The sequence below is a fragment of the Hemicordylus capensis genome, chromosome 6, assembly GCF_027244095.1.
Source record: "Hemicordylus capensis ecotype Gifberg chromosome 6, rHemCap1.1.pri, whole genome shotgun sequence".
Taxonomy (NCBI): Eukaryota; Metazoa; Chordata; class Lepidosauria; order Squamata; family Cordylidae; genus Hemicordylus; species Hemicordylus capensis.
This window is the reverse complement of record NC_069662.1, coordinates 2,985,792-3,008,166: the sequence shown is the minus strand read 5'-3', so window position 1 is coordinate 3,008,166 and position 22,375 is coordinate 2,985,792. Positions and strand designations below refer to the sequence as shown.

General features: G+C 51.7%; 1 protein-coding gene across 1 annotated transcript in view; it reads right to left on the bottom strand.

Annotated features, from left to right (window-relative positions):
• Positions 1–7,591: 7,591 nt before the first annotated feature.
• TNFSF12 (TNF superfamily member 12) overlaps positions 7,592–22,375 on the bottom strand; it is a 38,191-nt gene continuing 23,407 nt past the window's right edge. The window contains exons 10-14 of the mRNA XM_053260878.1: positions 18,007–18,118; positions 14,675–14,722; positions 10,585–10,703; positions 9,518–9,659; positions 7,592–8,781 (exon numbers count right to left, since the gene is read on the bottom strand). Of these exons, the coding sequence (XP_053116853.1) occupies positions 8,672–8,781; positions 9,518–9,659; positions 10,585–10,703; positions 14,675–14,722; positions 18,007–18,118 (531 nt within the window). The 3' untranslated portion in view covers positions 7,592–8,671. The remainder of the gene's footprint in view (positions 8,782–9,517; positions 9,660–10,584; positions 10,704–14,674; positions 14,723–18,006; positions 18,119–22,375) is intronic.

Sequence of the window (22,375 nt, the reverse complement as noted above, 5' to 3'; positions counted from 1 at the left end):
CCTCTCGCGAGAGCTGGGGTGAGGCGGTCGTATAGAGATACGGTCTCGGCTAGAGAAATTCGTTCGATTCCATTGTCTAGCAACGGGTCAAACAAAGCACAAGACATGGGGAGTTTTGGATGAATCCGTTCTTTGGTCCAGGCCAGCTTTTTGAAGTTACTTGTATTCCAGTCCTGGAGTAGAGAGGCGAGGCTAGCAAACTGCCTGCTAGCTTAGGATCGTCTACTCTGACTGGCAGCGGCTCCTAGGGTTTCAGAGAGGATTTCCCAGTCCTACTAGATGCTGCCAGGGACTAAAACTGTACTTTCTGCATGCAAAGCAGATGCTCTTCCACTGAGTTATGGCCTCATATAATGGCGTTCTGGATTTGGGAGTTTAAGGAGATTGATTGGCCTTTGCTGTAACTTGAGAAGTGTTTGGGTGGGTCCCCCCGTGGCCCCCGCCCCACTTTATTCTTTTCTAAAGGAATGCATTGAATTTCTGGACTGCCAGCGGTGTTCCTCTATGGCCGTTTGGAAGGAACCAGTGCCTTTCAGGCTTCTAGTTTTATAGTTTTGGTTTTGGAGTTTTTATTGCATTTTAAATTGTTTGAATTATGTTAATGTTTTAATGGTTTTATATTGTGAGCTGCCCTGGGACTTTTGTTTTTGTTGCATGGGGCGGTATATAAATGTACTAAATAAATAATGATTAATAAATCCTCTGTCGTTTTAGTATGTCCCCCTGCAAAACAGATCCCCAATCATGAACTCTTTTTCAGTTTGGGGGCCCTTTTTGCTCTCCAAATTCTGCCCTCTCCCCCCACTTGGCAAGCAGGGCCCTTGGCTCAGTCCTCCCACTGTCCGTCTCTAGTTAAAGGGCGCCGTGATCTCAATTGATCCCTGCTAGGATCCCTGTCTGTGAGTCAGGAAGAGGCGATCCCTTGCGTGCACAAGAAATTTAATCTGTGCTAGGACTGGGGCCTGTCCCTTTTCTGTGGCAGGTTTGCCAGAAAACTAATCCTAACACCATCTCGCCCCCCCCCCTTCCGAGCGTTCCAAAGCATGGGACGTGGGTCGGTTCAAGAGTGGGTTGCCCTGGCACCTCCTGATCCTTGCTTCTGGGTCTTCATTCTCCTTCTTGACAGCCTCCCTAGGTGAATAGCTGACCAACTAGGAGGTTGGGGGTTGGGTGGGGGGGGAAGAAGGGTGGGGGGAGACCCTTAAACAGGCCAGAGTCCAGGCCAGGCGAGTGGAGAGAAGCGATCCCAGAGTGGCCACAAGCTACATCACCTGGCCATGGGCCACCAGAGACCATGCAGCTTATCAGGGTGGGATCTTTGGAGAGGGGACTGCATTCTACAGTGGTTGCTGATAAGTTTCCGGGCAAAATACAAGGTCTTGGTTATAATCTATAAAGCCCTAAACAGCTGATAACAAATTGTTTAATCCAGGCCTACAAATTAGTATATAAAAGTGTGTATCAAAGTATAATTCAGGAAAGTTTGGTTCATATCCCTAATGGAGTATAGAGCCAGCAGGTTATTCAGAGTTGAGAAGCCTCTCGGTAACAGAGGCCAAAGTCAAGAGCGGGAAGCCCCCTCTCAAGAATGTGGGTTGAGAAGCCCACCAGAGATAACAGGTACCAGGAGTGGTCAAACACAGGCCATTAGCTGAATTCCTCAGTCAGCAGAAAGAGGGTCTTGCTGGTACGAAGAGATACCATAGGGATTAAAGTTGTCATAAAAGCCAGGTAGTAACTCATCTTCTCAGGCTCTAGATGGCACCTCTGGAATATGTAAGTTTAATAACTATTAACGTGTATTAATCGCTTTGTTGATATGCTTGTATTTTGAGACCTACAAAAACTAGCCAACTGTATGGCTCGGGCGCGCAGTATCAGCCAGATGCTCTCTGATGATACTCGTGCCTTTCATGACATGAAATAAAAGCTTTTTTGAGCAACACACCCTTGTTGTTTGACTCCATTCAGTTAGACAGCAAGTATATCGGCGAGAATTGAGCCTAATCCTCTTTGGTTCTGGCAAGACGCCCCATTCCCTATCCACGATAGGAGGATGAAAGCCAGTGGCTGAATCAAACAGGAAGGCTAGATTCTAGAGGTTTTTCCTGCAACACAGCTTGGGCCCTGGGTATTGAAGAGAACATCTTCTTCGCTATGAACCACACCGCCCATTGAGATCGTTTGCAGTTGCCACCGGCTTGTCTGGTGGCCTAAATCAGGCTCGAGCCTTCTCCCAGGCGCGGAGCCTGACCACCAGCAGCCCATATGCGGCCACATTAGCAGCCCCACTCACCCCGCCCACCCACCCCACGTCTGACGTCAGATGTGGGGGGAGTGGTCTGGCTCCCAAACGCTCCATTCGGAAGTGTGTGTCAGGCCGGCTCTACGAATGCAGAATGCCAATGTAGCGCTGCCTATTTAACTCCCGAAGGGGCCACGCGGACCCTTCGGGAGTTAGATTTGGGCTGGCGCTACGTCTGCAGAGCAGCCAGGAGTGGCTGAGCCACTCCTGGCCACGCCGCAAACGCAGCGGCCATTTAACTCCTGAACGGGGGCCACATGTTCGGGGGCTAAACCAGCATCCCTGTGTCTGATGTCAGATGCAGGGTGTGTGTCAGGGGCTGCGAAGCGTGGCCCCTGATTGGGTGCGGCCCGAGTTCTTTGAACTCGTTGGCCCAATGGTGACTCTGCCCCTGCCTTCTCTGTTGCTTCCCTGAGGCTTTAGAACGCACTCCCTGCTGAAATAAGAGCCTCCCCATCTCTTGCAACTTTTAAAAAGGCAGTCAAGTTGCATTTGTTCACCCAGGCTTTTAATTAGATACAGTTTTAATAGCTTAAGTGTTAATAGCTGTAACCTTTTAAAATTTTAAATTGTTGCAATGTTTTAACCTTTTTATTTGTTGTAAACTGCCCATAGACTTGCATTTTGGGCAGTATACAAATATGTTATATAAATTCCAGAACAGAATGGAAAGAGGCTGTGCAGAATACTCAAAGGCAGACATGGAGCTGGATTTCTGCCCACCGCCTACCACTGCTCCCTGCCTTTTTGTTGGGATGTTTATTGGGAAGAGGGGAGGCTTCTGTCCAGGAATTATTATTTTTTAATTCTTGAGAATGAAGAATCTTTTTATTCTTCATCTGGAGAATATTCCGCAAAGAGCTTGGTGGCTGCAGACCTCTTTTAGGAAGGAAAAGGCCTTCACACTACATCGTGGTCAATAATTCTGTCTTGCTTTTGCTCCCTTTAGGGGTGCTCAGAAGACTCCCACCCCAGGGTTTTTGTGTGGTTTTTTAAAGGGAGGTGTTTGAACACAGTGACAGTGATGGGTAGGATGACAGGATGACTCCTTGGAATCTCACTCCCAGAGAACCCAAGAGTCCTGGATTCAAGGGTGCAGCGTAACTGTATCTACCTCAATCTACCAACCCAACTATGCCAGTTCAGGGGTGGGGTGTGTGTGTGTGTGAGTGTGAAATATCTGGTGTCACTCTATCCTTCTTTTGTGTCTATGGTCAAGAGAGACAACTTAATAAAAAACATGGGTGGGGGGCTAGAAAGCCGCACCTCCTCCCCGTTCTCATTGGCACTTCCGGCCTAAACGGAACTGGGTTTTCTGCCCTTAACGTTCGCCGGGAGGTAATAGAGGGTTTTAATCATAGACATTTCAATGCCTAGAGTGACCATTGCATTTTAAGGATCGTTGCCAATGGAAGCGCTTGATTTTTACCGGAAGTTGAGCTCGATGCGGGAATGTAGAAACATAGACTTAATAGAGAGACTGAAACACAAGCGTGAACTTCCGGGTGCTTCAGACTTCACACTTCCCTGGGGTGGAAGTATAGTTAGAGAGCTGCCCATAGAAATCCATCCGGCAGGGGTTCCCTGCTATGGCTCCCCACCAGATATTTCTGGATTGCAGCACAAGAAGAGCCCTGCTGGGTCAGGCCCAAGGCCCAGCTAGCCCAGCATCTTGTTTCCCGCAGTGACCCACCAGATGCTGGGGGTTATTGTTGTGGCTGGAGATGATGGGAGGAGTTGAATGGAAACCACGTCTGGGGACTCTATGTTAGAAACCCCTGCAATAAAGCAACTTGATTTTTTTTTTAGCGTGGCTTCGATGGAGCAACAGAATTACACCAGAAGATAAGCCGCAAAGCAAAGACTTTCATGTTCTTCCAATCCTAGCTCGGGTCCTATTCCGCGTGAAAACCTTGATTGCATTAATAATATTTACATGGGAGCAGGCACTGGCAAGGGCAATTATTCAAATGTTTAAAAGACAACAACACAATTTCACATATAGGCTTAACTCCTGCCTTTGCTGGTGCACACATACTTGTGCTATCCAGTCGCACTTACACGAACATCTTGGATTTCTCGGTGCAGCTCATTCTTCTACCCAGGGGGACGGCAAAAATACGGTTTATAATATACACCCAGACGTTTCCCATAAACTAATGGATGGGTCACGCTGTCGTTGTCCTAGCTTTCTGCTCCTGCACCAATCCACTCCTACAGCCTCACTCCGGTTTCCTCTTTAATATAGCAAGAGTAAAACGCGCCCAAAGCCGCGAGAAAGATCACAAAGAGTCGCTCCCTCACAATCTGCTACATCATATCTCGCGATACTATGGCGTCAAGCCTTGCGAGACCCGGCTCCCATCAGCTGTATTCATGAGTTGGAGCTGCCTGTTGAGTTCTTCCAGGTGTTACATTGAAGGCTCAGAGCCTAGTACTGTGTCTCCAACAGTGGTCAGCCATGCCCTTTCCATGGAGACAACCAGCCTCAATGGTTTGGCCTGAAAAGAGGAAGTCCTGCTCTCAGAGCAATCCTTTGCCTGCTTACTCATGAGGAAGCCTTCCTGAGGTCAATGAGACAAATGCCTAGTGGGAACTCTGCCCAGGGCAAGGACCGCTCCTGAATGTGGCCTTGTTTGCAGCAGTCTGTGCTAATGGCCATAATCGAGTCTTGGAACAATGACGGATGATCTCATGCCTTGCCTGAAAAAGTGCTGCCTTTGTCCTTCTCTTGCAGCTTGTCCATTACTTGAGAGTGTTCCCTTATCCCCACAGGGCTTCTTTTGTTGTTGTTTTTATGTTCTGCAGTATGTGAGGGAATGGAAGGAAATAACAGTATCTCTAAGCATGCAATTAGCATCCCTCCCTTCTACAGAAATAATTATCTAGAACAGCATGTAGAGCAGGACTATTAGTTCCAAAGTCTTCCAAAGGGGAAAGTCTACAGCTCCCAGATTCAATTCCTGGTGTCTAAAGCAGGAGTAGCCAACCTCAGACTCTCCAGATAGGAACATAGGAAGCTGCCATATACTGAGTCAGACCGTAGGTCCATCTAGCTCAGTATTGTCTACACAGACTGGCAGCGGCTTCTCCAAGGTGGCAGGCAGGAGTCTCTCTCAGCCCTATCTTGGAGATGCTGCCAGGGAAGGAACTTAGAACCTTCTGCTCTTCCTAGAGCGGCCCCATCCCCTAAGGGGAAGATCTTACAGTGCTCACACGTTTACTCTCCCATTCGCAGGCAACCAGGGTGGGCTCTGCTTAGCTAAGGGGACATTTCATGCTTGCTACCACAAGACCAGCTCTCCTCTGGTCCTGTGGTAGCTACAACTCCTATCACCCCCTAACCTCAATAGTTGCCACCATATGTGAAGAATCACCCTACTAATGCCCAGTGAGCAGACTACAACCTCCCCATTACCACCAGTCTGAGTACCCTTCAGATACTTAATCACCCTGATTAATTTCCTCTATTGTTGAAGGTGATGTATTAGCAGAGAGATTGTCCCCCCCCCAAAAAAGAGAGAGATTAGATGCTACTAGATGCTATTAGATTTGTAACTACAAATCATGAGGGAAATAATTACAATAAACTGTCTAATTTAACAATAATAAAATTTAAGATAAATAATTGGACTGAAGGTTTCGTCTTGTTAGGCTGGGTTTAGTCCTGCTCCCTACCGAAGCCTCAATCCAGATGCCCTTTCTCCATCCAAAACCACTCACTGAGGCACCTCAGCGCCAAAAGCCTCACAATAAAGAGGACCCCCCGCCACTAGCCTCCAAGTAACATTCAGAGATTGGGGCCTCGGAGCTCCACTACAAGCTGCCCAACGGCCATCCTCCTGGGCCTTTGACTTGACTGCGGTCTAGTCTTCCTTTTGGTCCTCCACTCTGTGGCCACTTCACTGCCAGACTTCCTGAGGATAAGTCATCTTCAGTAGCCAGTGGCTAGGCTTTCTCAAGGTGCAGGTGTTCAGACCAGACACTCGGCTCTTTTGAAAATACCCTGGGCAGAGCTAGCCTTCCTAGTGACCAGCTCCTCAGCCTTTCCATTCTCCTCCCTGGGCTGCCTTCTTCCTTCTGCTCTCCAGACTCCAGAGCTCCCCATCTGACACCCCAGCCAACTCTCCAGAAGAGCCTGCTCAGACCTCCTATTTATTTACTCTCCAGCCAATCCTAGCCCAGCTGTCACCTTTTACGTTGATTGGCTGAAGACTTTACCTGCAGAGTCCCTTCTGCTTTAATCTGATTGGTCAGGACCTTTACCTGGAGGAGCCTTCTCACTGGACAGTTTAGGATACCACTAACCCACATCCCACGAAACTTTGTCAAAAGTCTTGCTGCAAACAGATCAAACTAGAACCAGCTAGCCCAGGGGCGTAACGATAGAGGGGGCAGGCAGGGCACATGCCCTGGGCGCCACTTTGTTGGGTCACTTGGGGGGCGCCAAAAAGTGCCATGGCCCCCCCATCCCCCCTGGATCGTGCGGTGGTGGCGGGCAGCAGCAGATTGCGTGGTGGTGGCGGGCAGCGGCGGATCGTGTGCCCCATGGCTTGTGGCGCACATTGGCGGCGTGGGAGTGACTGAGTGAGCGCGGCGGTGGCGCGCGGTGGCGGGAGTGAGCGCAGCGGTGGCGGGCGGGTGGGGCGGCGGATCGCCGAGTGCGCAGAGCAACGCCGAGGCCTGCCGTCTGGCCTGGCGTCACTTCCCAACTGCACAGGCCGCCGCCCGCCGCCGCCGCGCGATCTGCCGCCATGCTCACTCGGTCACTCCCACGCCGCCACTGTGTGCCACAAGCCATGGGGCACACGATCTGCTGCCGCCCGCCACCGCCACGCGATCTGCCGCCGCCCGCCACCACCCGCCACCGCTGCGGAGTCTGGCCAGGGCGCAGGTATGTGGGGGGGCAGGGGGCGCAATTTCAGGGGCAGAGCTTGCCCTGGGCGCTGTTTCCCCCCGTTACGCCTCTGAGCTAGCCAAGACAACAGACTCTTCACTGGTTACAATGCAACTGCCCCCATGAATATAGAGGTAATCTCCTACTGGAATAAAACCTCAACAGTTCTGCACAAACCAAATTAATGCACATGAATTAGTCACAAGAGTTACAGTCCAACAACTGCTGGAGAGCTCAGGTTGGCAACTCTGGGCCCACTGGGCGTCTGCCAGTCAGTGCAGGCAATAATTAGTCAGATGAACCAAGGTCTGACTCAGTATGGCAGCTTCCTAGGCAGACACCAGGTTCAAGATACTACTACAACAAATATTTATACACCACTCTTCAACAAAATTCTCAAAGCGGTTTACATAGAAAAATAAATAATACATAAATAAGATGGACTGACCTCTGAGTCTAACATTTGTTGGTTTCATCTTAAAATGCAGTCTCCTTTTCCACAAATCTTTGTGCAAGGCAACTTGTAATAAAACTTTTAATAACAATAATAATAGAGTTTAAACAACAAACTAGACATAATTTGCTAGGAAACTGCATTCTTTGAGGCAAAAGACAGTAAGCATCATAAAGCATTTGTATACCAGTTTTGTAAAAGGAAGAAAAAAGGAAGGTGTCCTTCATAGGAAGAGACATCCACACCTTTAGTCAACACTGATTTTGCATACAGAACAATATTGTGAATGGCGGAGAGGCAGTAACAGCACAACTTTGTACACAGTCTTGTAAGGATCCTTGTGCATTGCTTCCGGGAAGCAGAGGTATTATCCAGGGCCGTCCTCTCTTTTCCCTGACCGAAAAAACCTTGAACAGTTCTGCAGATTCAGTTATTCTTTCAGAGGCCCATTCACATGATGAGAAATAGTCTGAGCCTTGAACAGCTCTGCAGATTCAGTGATGCCCACTTCCTCGCCACCACATCTCTGTGCTAGGAAAAGGCTGCAGCTAAAGAGCGTGTGTATCTTTTCAACTGGAACCACTGCCTGGGGAGATAAAAACTGGTGGCAGCCTGCCTAGGCCAGTATAGCAAAACTATGACAGTCGCTTCCCAATTCCGGCAGGATTCAAAAACGGTTGTGACTGTACTGTGCTCTCACAATAGTGAGATCCCAGTTAATGAGTTTACAGCAGGAGGAGGCTCCCTACACACAAGTAAAGAACTTAGGTCGTCGGAAAATGGAGGGCCAGAAAGACCCCTGTGGGCCCCCCAGCTCTGGCCTAAATGCTCTAGCCAATTTGCTGCTGCAGGTATGCAGTCCCTAGCAACATACTGGCTGCAGACTTGAGTATCCCATGATGCTTGGAACAGCACCTACGATTCCTGGCTTCATCGTCTCCACCCCGCAGCAGTAGACCACTGGCCTCTCTCAGTCCTTCGGCGTGAGGAGGCTAGGGGGCCTGGCAGGCACCGCCTATAGCCGGAGCAATCCCAGGAAGGTCCCATGAGGGCTGGTATCAAAAGAAGCGTTGAAGCGTGGGATGCACAGATTCAAGCGGTCTCCCTGTTGCAGGTGGAATATCCCTAGGAGGAGGGAGGGAGGGAGGGAGTCAGAGAAGGTACCCACAGCCACCCTTTCTCGGAGTCCTTTCCGAGCAGGTAAGCTACCTTGATGTTTGTGCTAAAACCAGTCTTGGTACTCTGCCAAGAGGGATTCTGCAGTCTCCTTCAGACACGCAGACTAAGAACATGTGTGTACATTTCCTGGTTTTGCATCATGGGTTTCCTCCTGCCTGAAGCCTGGCCTCTTTGGCACAAGAAGAGCTGTCTTGTGATACTGAGATCTCCCCACCTCGCACTGCCCCATGGCCTGCATAGTCTGCAAGCCTCTTCTGGCAACCCAACAGGCTAGGAAGAGATCTGAGGGTTGGCTTTGTTTCTCCCCCAAACATTCCGCTCCTGATGCTGAATCCTATATCTGCAGATTGTCTGCATGGGCTACTGAATGCCATTTTGGTGGCCCTGCAGACCCAGTGGGGCTTTTTGCCGGCCCTTTCTGAATTGGAAGATTCATACGACAGGAAGCTTTCTAATTCCACAGAACAGATCTGCTTCCGCTCTCCCTCTTGCCTGCCCTAACCCACAGGATCCCATTCTCCTCCAAGGCAACCCAGGCAGGCGGCCTACAGCCTCCTCCCTCCAAGCCCAGAGGCTTGTTCACATGATGAGAAATAGGGTAGGACAAGCGTCCCACCCACTCATCCCACCCTATTTCTCACTGTGTGAACGAGCCTCAGGGCTGCATGACGCCTCCTCTCACCTCCGCTGTAGCAGCTATTGTAGGCATGGTCTGGATTTGCAGGCATGTTCTGGACACAGCGGAATAGGATCTGGCCCGGCTTCCCAGGGGCCTGCCGTTGTACCACCTGCCCCATAGTAAAGGTAGGATCATGGAACAGCACCTAGGGAGGGTGAGACAAAAGGGGGCAGTAGGTTCCTTCTACTGGGCCAGGGGGCTGATTGGAGAGGAGCGGAACTGGGGGATCAGGGCTTCCCTTCTCTGCTCACGCTCCACTGTTTTTATCCTGACGGCCTTTGCTTGCCCTTCTCCCCTGCTTTGGCTGCCTGAGCGCTGCCTCCTCCCACAAATGTCTCTGTCCTTTCTGGGGCTTTAGCTCAGTGCTGAAGAAGCCCCCGTTTTGTATGCAGAAGGTCACAAATTTGAACCTCCAGGTAGGGCTGGGGAAGACTCCTGCCTGAAACCTCGAGGAGACTCACTGCCTGTCGGTGTGTAGGCAGTAGCAAGCTGGATGGACCAAGGGTCTGACTCAGTCGAAGGCAGCTTCCGATGTTCCCTTCCCAACTGAAGTCCCTGCTGGAACCCCTGTGTGATGCCACCCTCTTACTGCCTTCAGATCCCTCCCCAAACCCACCTTTGACACAACCTCCTACTGCAAAGGAGATACATGTGTGGATTTGTTGGAACGGCTTATATACCGCCTCTCCCAAAGACTCTAGGTGGTGAACAACATATATGAAATAAACTGCATATTCTCCCCGTCTAGCCCTGCTTCCATCCCCTGCCAGACGCTTCCCCTGGGTTAAATTATGCATTGTAAGCCTCCTGGGGCAGGGAGCTGACCTCTTACGCTTTGTTCAGCATCATGCACAAAGGTGATGCAACACCAACCCACCAGTCAAGGGAAATCTGGAGCCTTCCTGCTCCTCTGAGGAGGGGCTCAATACTGTCGTGGCCAGGTGGTGGGTTATATGGAGAGACTGCCTCTTCGCCACCCCTGCCACCACAAAACTCTTGCTATTGGGACCCATCAGCCACCTGGAGCTGTGGCCAGGGGTCTTGGCTCCTTCAAGCCCTGCTCCCCTTACCTGGCTGTAAACAAAATAGAGCCCTGTGTGTTTCACCAGCACGTCCCGGCCACTCGGCTCCAGAGCCTGGCCCTGTCTGAGGGAGGGCTTCCACCAGATCTCTGTGGCGTCCCCCTCATCTAAGGAGGACAGGAAAACTGCAATTACATTGTGGTCCTATTGCAAATGGATCCATGGGTTATCCCAAAGAGAGCTGCCATCTCCCCACCCCCACTCCTATGCCTTTAGCAATTGGACAACAGCAGGCAGTAATTCAAGAGGTAAAGCTTTCTTCATCACTACTCTCTAGTGCAGGGGTTCTCAGACTTGAGTCCCTAAAGGCTATTGGACTACGACTCCCACCATCCCCAGCCACAATGGTTGGAGGCCAAAGTGGCTGGGGATGGACCCCAAGTTTGAGAAGCCCTTGGCTCTAGTGAAGTTTTGAGTTCCTGCTGTTCCCTTCCCACCCTTTTCCAAATTAGTACCCCTGACAGAAAACTTGGGAAAGGGGAACTGGGGAGGTCGGAGAGGCCCAACTCTTGGGGTTATCTAGAGTAGGAGTTCCCAACCTTCAGTCCCCAGCTGTTGTTGGACTACAACTCCCATCATCCATAGCAACGACGACTATGGCTGGGTGTTTTATAGCTGCTTCCCTCATAGACACAAATAAATCTTATGTAGATGTAAAGGTAAAGTGTGCCGTCGAGTTGGTGTTGACGCCCGGTGACCACAGAGCCCTGTGGTTGTCTTTGGTAGAATACAGGAGGGGTTGACCATTGCCTCCTCCTGCACAGTGTGAGATGATGCCTTTCAGCATTTTCCTATAAGGCTGCTGCCTGATATAAGTGTGTTTCCCATAGTCTGGGAAACATACCAGCGGGGATTCGAACCGGCAACCTCTGGCTTGCTAGTCAAGTCATTTCCCTGCTATGTCATTAGGTGGCTTATAACTAAAGGTTTATTCAGAAACAGCTCCATTTTCCCCTTCCATTTCATTTTTGTCTTCCCCACCCAACACACACACACACACACACACACACACACACACACACACACACACACACACACTCTACTCAATTTAGGGGCCCCCCAGCTGTTTTTGGACTGCAGCTCCCATAATCCCCAGACACAGTGGCCAAAGGCCAGGGATTATGGGGATTGTAGGCCAACATCTGCAGGAGGGCTGAAGTTGAGTATCCCTGCTCTACAGGCTCCCCACATTGGAAAAACATCTCAACAACATGAAAAGACCAGTACCAGTATACAGAATATTAGGGATTTTGGGAGTTGTAGTTCAACCAATGGCACAGTGGGGAAACGACTTGATTATCAAGCCAGAGGTTGCCAGTTCGAATCCCTGCTGGTATGTTTCCCAGACTACCTATATCGGGCAGCAGCAATATAGGAAGACGCTAAAAGGCATCATCTCATACTGCGCAGGAAGAGGCAATGGTCAACCCCTCCTGTATTCTACCAAAGACAACCACATCCCTCTGTGGTCGCCATGAGTCACCACCGACTCGACGGCACACTTGACCTTTGGGTTCAACCAAATCTGGGGAGTTGGGAACCCCTGCTTTAGAGGATTGTGGTGATGAAAGCTTTCTCTCTTGAATTTCTGCCTTTTTTTGGCAGTTGTCCCCACCTCCCACACACACACCCTGAAAAGAAGTATGGGGCAGGGGTGGGGGGCATTGAGTATGGTGTTTCTTCTTCTTCCCACTGCCTTAAATGACGACTTCTCCTTTCCCCCCCCTTACATTACTTGGTGGCTGGGACCTTTGCTTTCTGCTGGTTTTATCTGGGATGGAAGTGCCTCTTGCACTAATGGCACTGCACCGATCAATTACTAATTATAACCTTTATCATCGTATTGTATACAGTGACCAGACGTGTACAATAATTATATTAAGAAACAAACAAATCTTCTGGCAGCCTGAATCTAAAAGTCCTTAATCTAAAAGTCCTGCAATGTAAAAGGACAAGAATCCCATTAGGAAGTGGTATGGGGAAGAGAGGACACCGCTGCACATTTTTACTCAGAAGGAAATCCCACTGGGTTAGTGGCACTTACTCCCACGTAAGTGTGCCTAGGACTGAAGCCAAAAGGCAGGGGAAAGGAGGAGAGGCAGCTATTGGAGGTCAAAGGCTCTGGGGGAGAGAAAGCCTGTTTTCAGACTCCGTGGAAAGGGTTGCAGAGAGGGAGAGGGGATGGCAGGAAGGCAGAAGGCAGAGAATTCGAGAGAGAAAGGTCAGCAGCAGAAGGAAAAGGGCAGAGGCCTGAAATGGAGGAAGTAGCTCCAAAGAAAGTCTCTTGACTGTGCAAAATGTGACGTACATTCCTCAAGAAGGCAAATAATATGGATGGGGGTGGGCGAGAGGGAAGATGCTAAAAAAACAAACAGAAGCAGCTTGACGTGACTCCAACAAGGAAGCGGAAGCGAAGCCAGGGAGTGCAACCAAGAGCATAAGAACATAAGAAGAGCCCAGCTGGATCAGGCCCAAGGAAGCCCATCTAGTCCAGCATCCTGTTTCGCACAGTGGCCCACCAGATGCCTCTGAGAAGCCCACAGGCAAGAGCTCAGAGCATGCCCTCCTCTCTCCTGCTGTTGCTCCCCTGCAACTGGTATTCAGAGGCATCTGCTTCGGAGGCTGGAGCTGGCCTAGAGCCACCATAAATCGATATGCAGGGGGGAAATAAATGAGCAGCAAAGTGAAGAGGGAAAGGGTGGTGCTGAGAAAGAGGCAAACTAGAAGAAGGGAATTAAAACAGGATTCAAGCCAAACAACATGAAAGGAAGAACTCCTTGATTTTGCAGTGGGAGTGGGATGGAGAGAGATTAACAAGCTGGAAATAGCAAGTTTTGAATTCACTTCCGTTAAAGAATATAAGTGGAAAGGGAGGCATCAACGAAAGTGGTAAGATTTCACACATGGGTTCAAGGAAAAAACCAGAAGAGTTACTCAGCTGGCAAAATATACTAAATATACGACTATTACTACGAATATTTATAGACAGCTCTTCAACCAACGTTCTCAAAGTGGTTTACATAGAAAAATAAATAAAGCAGATGCTTGCCTGTCCCCAGAAGGGCTCACAATCTAAAACAAAAACAAAAACGTAACGCAGATACCAGCAACAGCCACTGGAGGGATGCTGTGCTGGGGCTGGAGAGGGCCAGTTGCTCTCCCCTTGCTAAGTATAAGAGAATAATCTCTTTGCTCAGTTAGCACGGGTTGAATATGACCATAACATAACATAAAACATATAATATAATATACAGGAGGCCCTTTGTTTGTGGGGGTTCTGTTCTCGCCTGACACGGTGAGTACAGAAACCACAAATACAGAAACCTTACCCCTATTTAAATCCAGGGGTTGAGGTTCCTTACCCGTTTTTTAAAAGCCCCCAAAGCAGAAATAAGAATAAAGCGCAGTACCTTGCTCTCCAGGCCTCTAGCACTATAGCAAAGCCCCCCCCCCCAAAAAACCTCAATTTTTTTGCAAATATTCTCAGGATTCTTTTTTTTTTTTTTTTTAGAAGTCACAAAACTGCTCTGTGCTGCAAAATGTTGGCCAGAAATGACATCAGAAGTCATTTCCAGCGACTTCAGGAACTGTGGATAGGCAAGTTTTGCTTTTGTTTTTACCCACCAATAAAGAAACAGAATCTCGAAGACCAGCGTTCCCTCTAACAGAGATTCCCAGATGTTGTTGACTACAACTCCCAGAATCCCCAGCTGCAACAGCTTTTGCTTTTGGAAACATCTGGGAATCCCTGGTAGAGGGAACACTATCGAAGACGCAGCCACGGATACGCGGAACCGTAATCCACAAGACTGTGGACCCCTGGTGGCGCAGTGGTAAAACTGCTGCCCTGTAACCAGAAGGTTGCAAGTTCGATCCTGACCAGGGTCTCAAGGTCGACTCGGCCTTCCATCCTTCCGAGGTCAGTAAAATGAGTACCCAGAATGTTGGGGGCAATATGCTAAAAAAAATCATTGTAAACCGCTTAGAGAGCTCCGGCTATAGAGCGGTATATATTGCTATAATGAGGGCTTTCTGTAATACAATACAAATTTCCTACATCATTGTGGACAGTACTCACCATTATTGGAATGGCGGTCAGGGACCATATGCAGGACAGATTGTCTTCCTGGAAGGAAAGAAAGAGAAGGCTTCAATTCAGACTCAGTTTTTAACTCCTTCCTTTTCCAAAAGTGCCCCTGGCCCCCGCCCAAGAAACCTCTAACCCAGGGCTTCTCAAACGTGGGTCCTCTGACCTTGAACTACAACTCCGATCATCCTCGGCTACAATGGCCTTCAGACATGATGAGAGTTGTGGTCCAACAACATCTGGGGACCCAAAGCTGAGAAGTCCTGCTCTAATTCTTTTGCTTTCTGTGGATATTCAGATTCCAAGTGCCAGTTCTAAAGAAGGTTCCAAGATGCTGCTCTCTCGTTCAGGCACTTCCCAGTGGGTAGTTTATATTACGAGCTTCTGGAGCTCAGGCCTGTGGGTTGCTTGCGATGACCAAGTGCAGGAAAAGCCCTCTGCACATGCTCAGGGGTGCCATCTCCTTGCCTGTTGCTTTGCAAGCTCCAAGACTGAGCCCTGACAACTAAACCACTTTTCAGGAAGAAAAGAGCACAGACCACACTCAATACCAAGCCCCGCTTGAGAACAGGCCTGGACCTAACACATATAAGAATCGGGATCTGCGGCTGTTGTGGCGAGTGGGAAAAGTTGGCAGAAGAGTTATTGCAGGGGGACCCCTTGGGTTCTTGGCCAGCAAGCTCAAGGACCTGCTGGCAGTGTGACCAGGCGGAATGAGGCACTGGATTTAGGCTCCCCTCTCTTTGGAGACATGGGTTCAAATCCCACCACTGCCAGATGCTTTCAAGGGAGGACAGCTGGTCTTGTGGTAGCGTGCATACATTCCCCCTCTCGGTTTGCATTTGGATGGGTGAGTGCTGTAAGATCTTCCCCGTAGGGCATGGGGCCGGAGCTCCACAGGAGAGCATCTGCATGCCTGCAGGCGGGCCGCTTGGGCAGGTCCCATAGGAGGCACTTCCCAGAATCCTCCTGGGACGATGGTGCAAAGACCTCCGGGGTGTTTATGTGCCCCAGCAGCGGCCCAAGCATTGCAGCAGGCAGAGTACCAAGCACGGCCTTGCCCTGTGCCGCAGGTGGGGGCCGGCCCCCTTTCCCATTTCAAAGTCTCCAGACCTAAAGAAAGTTGTAGACGCTTTGCTTCCTGTCTCCACAGAAGGCTTTTTCGGCTCCATTAACAAGGCAAACCAACTACCTTGCCTCTGAGCAAAACCCTTGTCCCCCTGATCACAAGGTCTGTTCCCCTCCCACCTTGATCCCTGGAACGAGCTGTTTGAGAGTGGGGGTCTGCCTTTCCAACCTGACCCTTGCAAGCTTCCCGGGGGCATCTGGTGGGCCACTGTGGAAATCAGGAGGGTGCTGGGCTGGGTGGGCTTCCTTGGGCCTGACCCTGCAGGGCTCGTCTCAAGCTCTGGAAGTCGGGTGGTGGGGTCGGGAGGCAGGTTGCCGGTTGCTAGAAGCCACCTTGCGCTTCTCGCAAACTTTGCAACGAGGGTGAGGAGAGGCACTCCGCGCCAAGCTCACAGGGGTCCGATCAGTTCCAAAGAGCTGCTCCCACAGCAGTGGTGGGGGGCATCTTGCCACACGGCTCGCACCCCCCTAATCCAACGTCCGAGGCAATTGCCTCACCCCACCTCATGAAAGAGCCGCCCCTGCTTCCCACGGCCACTGAGTGACCCCACTCCCGCTGCGACCAGACCTTGGAGAGGCCTCTTAGGCAAGGTTGCCCAGCTCTCTCCCAAAAGCTGGCCCTGATGTGCGCGCACACACACGCACACCCCGCCCTCCCCACCGTGCCAGTCAACAGGCACGGAGCCCCCACACCCCACAGGTCTCCACAGGGAGGGTGGTGGGTTCCTCGCATGGCACAACATGCCCCACGGCTGCTCATCTCACTTTCACTTCTCCCCTCGGCCACCTGCATCCTCCCCCTCCCCCTCCCCTCTTCCTTTCCCCCTGCTCTGTCAGGCCAACGGCAGGAAGTGGGTGACCCCCCACCCACTACCCCCTCCTGGCCCCCAACCCAACAGTGGCTTCTCTGCAAACTTGGGAGGGGGGGGGAATGGGAAGGGGTCTTGCATGAGAGAGCTGCATGTCTCTCGTGCACTGCCAGTAGCTTAAGCGTTGGTGCCCCAAGGACAGCAAAGTGTGTTGTGTGTCTTTCCCCCTTTTGCAATCATTTTTTAAATGCACTGATCTTCACTAGTTCTCAAGCGGGGGTCACTTGGGCAGGTGGTCTTCAGTGTGAGAGCCGTTTCCCTCTTGTGCTGACCCCCAAATGCAGGGGGCATGGCTCGGGGCTCGGGGGCACGCACGAGGAGGCCCCCTGGCTAAACGTCCCCTGGCCGCCAGGAACCTTGCTACGCCCCTGCTTTCCACCTGAGAGCCGTTTCCCACATGTGCTGAGCTCTGTGCGGTCCTGGGCTTTCCTCAGGGCCGGAAGGACCCTTCAGGAGAGACGGAGCCCTCTCCCCAGAGCTCTGGGAGGAAAGCCGAGGGAAGGGCCCGCCTTCCAAGATGGGGCAGGCAGGGGCTCCAGAGGGCTCCGTTCCCCTTCAAGGAGCCCCCCTCCCTCCCTGCACTGGGCAGCCCAGCGAGAACGGCCGTCTCCACACGGTTGGGCCAGAGGGGCAGTGCAGAGGTTTCCGCCTTGGCCGGAGCTTCCCCCAGGCCCAATCAAACAATGAGTCAGGGGCGGCACTCAGGGTGGGTGGCGGGGCCCCCCACTGGCCCTTGGGCCTTACCATGAAGGACACTGTCACAGAACAACAATATCTAGCACTTCTGTGGTGCAGAGTCTTCAAAGCCTGCGTGCTTCTGTACTACTTATTTATATCCTGCCTCTCAACTGCTGCTCAACGCGACTGTGCATTTATTAGAACTGCCCTAGACGGAGGGCCCCTATTTAGTAATCCCCACGGCATACTGAGGATTTGGACTGTCATTTTCCTGATCCCACCCAAGCAAGGCTTCGGCGGCTGCTTTTAGTTAACAGAGATATGACAGGCAGGAATCTAGCAGGTGCAGTCTTGCCTGCCTCAGAGGTGCAGAGACAGGTCGTGCTTGACCTGTTGCGTTTCGGGCTAGTGTACAGCAGTGAAAGTTCCCAAACTCCAGTAGGGCCAGGAAAGACTCCTGCCAGAAACCACGGAGAGCTGTTGCCAGCCCATGCAGGCAACAGTGAGCTGGATGGACCAGTGGTCTGACTCCATATGGCAGCTTTTTGTGTCCCTAAATACACAGTCATCTCTTGTTCCCTGTTTCGCTTCATGGGTTGCTCAGGAGTGGTCGTTTCAGGGTGGTGCATCTCCCATTTGTTTACTCACTGCGTTTCTGCGATCTTTCACATGGGGTCTTCTTCACGTCCCTCTTCCTCCTTTCCAGGTACATGGGATGCTTCCCCCTTAAAGCAATGGGCACCAGAAGATCACCAGCCCTCTAAAAATTAAAGCATGGAGGCATGAGGAGATCAACATAGGAAGCTGCCATATACTGAGTCAGACCACTGATCCATCCAGCTCAGTATTGTCTTCACAGACTGGCAGCGGCTTCTCCCAGGTGGCAGGCAGGAGTCTCTCTCAGCCCTATCTTGGAGATGCTGCCAGGGAGGGAACTGGGAACCTCAGATGCTCTTCCCAGAGCGGCCCCATCCCCTAAGGGGAATCTCTTACAGCGCTCACACATGTAGTCTCCCACCCAAATGCAAACCAGGGCAGACCCTGCTTAGCGAAGTGGACAATCCATGCTTGCTGCCACAAGACCAGCTCTCCAACCTGGTCCCTTGGCTAGAAGAACAAGCATGGTTTGCCCTTCCATCGCCTCGCCAGCCCCTGAAGCCAGGCACCCCCCCAGATCACCAGCCCCCTCCTCCTTCCACTTCAGACTCATTTTCCACCCCAGCCCCCTCCCCACAAGTATCACTCTTTTAAGAGAAATGTCACAGCAGCCAAGTGCCAGGCACTGAACTGAAGTGATAACTCAGCCTCTGCCCCCCTGAGATTTGCAGTTAATCTTAGAGGGACCAGAACATGCTCCCCCACTGAAGGTGCTTAGAACCACAGGACACCCATTGCTAAAGAAAAACGGTGGCAGTTGGAGCAGAACTTCTCTTCTTTGCAAAACCTGCACCAAGCAGAAACTAGCACAGACACAGCCAAGAGTATAATTGCCAACTCTTTCCACCCCACACACCAGGAAACCATTTCTAGGCATGCCTCCTCTGAGCAGGGTTGCCAACTTTTGCTAGGGCCCCTGCTCCTGCGCTTGTAACGGTATTCTGACATACAGAAATGGCGCCACTTTTCCGGGCATAGAGGCAGAATGATGGCAAACATGTAAACGGCTCACTTTTTGTGGGCCAGGATACTTTTTCAAAGCAGCAGAGCAGGACCAGCAGAAAGAGTTGGCAGCGGCAGCCCTGCTCAGAAAAGGCACACCTAGAAGCGGTTTACTGGCCTCTCACTGTGGTTGCTGCTAATCAGACTGTGGCTTCCCTCTTGCTTATAGGCGGGATATTGTGTGGGGTTTTCTAGCAAGCCGTAAATGAGCAGGAAGTTCAGGAACAAAAAGATAAGGGAGAGCTGCCTGCAGGCCGGTGGGGGGGGGGGGTCGGGGATAGCAGCTGGCTTGCATTTCTCCATTCTTCTCTAAGAAGAGGGGCTGTGAGGGGCCGCTGGACTCCTCCTCCTGGGTCCTCCTCCCAGGGCAGGATCTTTATCCATGTCCGTCTCCGGAGCCGACAGCAATGCACAGTCCTGGCATTTGCAACACAACACTGTGCCTCTGAAATGTGCAACATAACATTGTGCTTCTTCCTGATCAGTAGCTCAGAGGCAGAGCACTTGCTTGAGTTGGGGGGGAAATGTGATTACAGAGAGAGGTGACCGAGGGCTATACAGTTATGCGTGGAGTAGAGAGACTCGCATGGCTCTGTGGTTGCCAGGAGCTGACCCCTTTACTTTATTTAGAGAGAGGGGACAGAGAGAAATTTGTCTCCCTCTCTCACACAACACCAGAACCAGGCGTCATCCCATGAAACTGAAGGTCAGGAAATTTAGGACTGACAGAAGGAAGGACATAGGAACCTAGGAAGCTGCCGTATATTGAGTCCGAACCTTGGTCTGTCTAGCTCAGTATTGTCTGCACAGACTGGCAGCGGCTTCTCCAAGGTGGCAGGCAGGGGTCTCTCTCAGCCCTATCTTGGAGATGCTGCCAGGGAGGGCACTTGGAACCTAGATGCTCTTCCCAGAGCAGCTCCATCCCCTGAGGGGAATCTCTTACAGTGCTGCTCACACATCAAGTCTCCCATTCAAATGCAACCTCCTTTCCTGTCTATGGTCAAGAGAGACAACTTAATCAAAACATGGGGGTGGGCTAGAAAGCTGCACCTCCTCCCAGTTCTCATTGGCACTTCTGGCCTAAAGGGAAGTGGGTTTCCCTGCGGGGAAGATCTTCCAGTGCTGTTTACACATCAAGTCTCCCTTTCATATGCAACCAGGGTGGACCCTGCTTAGCTCAGGGGACAAGTCATGCTTGCGACCACAAGGCCAGCAATCCTCTCCCTTTTTCACACAGTGCATAATTAAGCTATGGGATTCTCTGCCATGAGAGGTGGTGATGGCATCTGCCACTAGCCTGGGTGGCTTTAAAAGGGGCTTAGACCATTTCATGGGGGACAGGGCTATCCACGACTACTAGTCTGGTGGCTGTGGGCCACCTCCAGCCTCAGAGGCAAGATGCCTCTGGATCCCAGTTGCAGGGGAGCAACAGCAGGAGAGAGGAGGGCCTGCCCTCACCTCTTGCCTGTGGGCTTCTCAGGGGCATCTGGTGGGCCACTGTGGGGTGACAGGATGCTGTACCAAATGGGCTTCCTTGGGCCTGATCCAGCAGGGCTGTTCTTATGCATGCAGAAGGTCCCAGGTCTAATTCCCTGGAGAACTCCTGCCCGTCAGTGTTGAGAACAAGTTGGAGCTGGACAGACCACCAAGGGTCCAACTCTGCAGAAGTCCGCTCCATAGATACATTCGTGTTCCTACATGCAGAGTGCATTTCTCTCACCCGTGTGCACACCAAGGGCAGGCTTGAACCAAAGGTGTGTGCAGAAGCAGCAGCTCTGTCCGGAGAGGCACTCCACACGTGCTCAGAGGCACCTTTCTTTGCATAGTCCAGGATTCGGCCTCAGAATTCCGTTCTGAATTCTGGCATGCAGGCCAAGAGAGGATGCCTGCTTCGTCCTTTACACACTATTTCAGGGGGGGTTGGGAGGAGGGATTCCCTGCCTATCCTGTCCCTCCCTCCCCCTCACCGCTCTTCGTAGACCGATTCCTGGAAATGGGTTCCAGAAATGAGTTTCCATCCAGGCAGGACAACAACTGGCCACGTGCCCAGCCTGAACTCGGAGAAGCCTTCCCATCCTTGTGGAAAAGAGGAGAGAGCGAGAGAGCAGATCTGCAGCCTTGACTGGTGGAGCCGCAAAACTAATCTGGTTTCTGGGAAAGCAGAAGTGAAAGGAATGTGCATGGCTGGAATGATGTGGGGTGGGTGGGGGGTGGAAACCCCACTTCTGGGAGAGCAGCTCTGCTTGGGCTAAAGGATCAGATTCGGAACGGTGCGCCCCAGTGCTCAGGGGCAGGTTCAGCTTTTTGCCACCCCTAGGAAAAAGGCTTTTGCCGCCCTTTGACCTTAAAAAAAGAGAACGGTTTGCCTTTTTACAGAAAAGGTTAAAGGCGGGACTTGCTTCTCGCCTACCCCGCCCTTGCTGCCGCTGCCCACAGAGAGGGGTGGCAAAATTTGGGGAGGGGCAAAATTTGCTGCCCCTCAAATTTTGCAGCCGCAGGCAAACGGCTGCGGCTGCGGTTAATCCACCACTAGCAATGTTGATTAAATGGCATGAATGTGCATGAGGCACTCCAATTTCACGCCAGGCATTCTTCACCTTAACCCTGAACTGCTCAGCCAGTAGCGCTGGGGTTCTCAAATTTAGGCTTCCAGATGCTGGACTACAACTCCCATCATCCCCTTCAACCAGTGCGGCAGGGGGTGATGGGAGTTGTAGTCCAGCGACATCTGGGGACCCCAGGTCACATAGGAGGATAGGGAGCTGCCTTATATGGAGTCAGACTACTGGCCCCTGTCTACACTGGCAGGCAGAGTCTCTCCGAGGTTTCAGGCAGGCATCTTCTTGCCCAGCCCTACCTGCAGCCGCTGCCGGGAACGGAACCTGGGACCTTCCGCGTGCAAAGGAAGGAGAATATGTCGTCTCCCATCCAAATGCAAACCCAGGCAGACCCTACTCAGCAAAGGGGACAATTCATGCTCGCTACCCCAAGACCAGCTCTCGGGCCCCACAGCAAGCAGGCGTTGCCACGGAGAGGTCCGTGCTGCTCATTCCTGGTCCTGCCTCCCCGTCACGGCAAAAACCCCCACCCCACCACCACCACCTCCACACCCCAGCCTGGACGAGGCTGCTTCCGGACTCCCCTCCCCGTCGCTGCCTGCCTTACAGCAGCCCTTTGGGACAGAGCGCTTGCCATTTCTAGGTCCCACCTGGGCTGCCAGGCTTGGGGAAAAGCAGGGCTTCCTCCTCAGCCGTTACCAGCGAGGCTGGTTGCAATGACCTTCAGCTCCGGGGTCAGGAACACGGGGGCAGCAGGACCCACACAGCCGGCAAGGCAGTGCCCCCGAACCCCCCCAGCC